We start from the raw sequence: 1,230 nt of genomic DNA, 5'->3' as shown, positions 1-1,230 counted from the left end.
CAAATAATTGAATTAATTTGAACAGTAACACCAGCTATAACTTTATTTTTTATTGCAACACCATCATTACGATTACTATATCTAATAGATGAAATTAATAATCCAATAATAACAACAAAAGCAGTAGGGCACCAATGATATTGAACATACGAATATTCAGATTTTATCGATAGAGAATTTGATTCATACATAACAAATACAGAAAGTAATAACAACTTACGATTATTAGATGTAGATAATCGAATAGTACTTCCTTCAAATACATTTATCCGAATAATTGTAACATCTACAGATGTTATTCATTCTTGAACCCTTCCTTCATCAGGGGTAAAAATTGATGGAACTCCTGGGCGTTTAAATCAAGCAAGAATAATATTAAATCGAAATGGTTTATTATTTGGTCAATGTTCAGAAATCTGTGGTACAAATCACAGATTTATACCAATTGTTGTTGAAAGCGTCCCTATTAATATATTTATTAAATGAATAATAAAATCATCAAATGACTGAAAGCAAGTATTGGTCTCTTAAACCACTTAATAGTAATTTAGCAGTTACTTTTGATGAGAAATTTAGTTAAATAATAACATTAATATGTCATATTAAAATAATTGAATATCAATAATTTCTAATTCCACAAATATCCCCAATAAGATGAATATTAATTTATATTTATATTATTATAACATTTATATTATTCATTATAAAAATTTATTTTTTTAATAAACCAATAATTAATAATAAAACAACCAATTTAAAATTAAAAAACGAAAATAATTGAAAATGATAACTAATTTATTTTCTATTTTTGAACCATCAACAAGATTAATAAATATTCAACTAAATTGAATTGCAACTCTAATCGGATTATTATTAATCCCAACATACTTTTGATTAATAAATAATCGACATTCAATAATATGAAAAACACCATTTAATATTTTAAATAATGAATTTAATATTTTATTAAGAAAAAATAATAAAGGAACTACACTAACATTAATCGCATTATTTATAATAATTATAATTAATAATACAATAGGTCTATTTCCATATATTTTTACTAGAACAAGACATTTAACTATAACTTTGAGATTAGCATTGCCTTTATGGTTGTCTTTTATATTATTCGGATGATTAAAAAATACAGAAAGAATATTTACGCATTTAGTGCCTACGGGCACCCCAGGACTACTTATACCTTTTATAGTTTGTATTGAAACAATTAGT

General features: G+C 23.4%; 1 protein-coding gene across 1 annotated transcript; it reads left to right on the top strand.

Annotated features, from left to right (window-relative positions):
* Nucleotides 1–6: 6 nt before the first annotated feature.
* LOC107301994 (cytochrome c oxidase subunit 2-like) lies at nt 7–486 on the top strand (the record flags this gene model as incomplete). Its single annotated transcript, XM_029287167.1, is given in 1 exon segment — nt 7–486. A coding segment is annotated over 1 exon segment (480 nt), but the record flags the coding sequence as incomplete, so codon positions are not given.
* Between the last annotated feature and the right edge of the window lie 744 nt (nt 487–1,230).

This window comes from Protobothrops mucrosquamatus, unplaced genomic scaffold, assembly GCF_001527695.2.
Source record: "Protobothrops mucrosquamatus isolate PMUCROS unplaced genomic scaffold, P.Mucros_1.0 scaffold21974, whole genome shotgun sequence".
NCBI classification, from domain to species: domain Eukaryota; kingdom Metazoa; phylum Chordata; class Lepidosauria; order Squamata; family Viperidae; genus Protobothrops; species Protobothrops mucrosquamatus.
The sequence above is the reverse complement of the archived record's forward strand: the minus strand, read 5'-3'. Positions and strand labels throughout refer to the sequence as shown.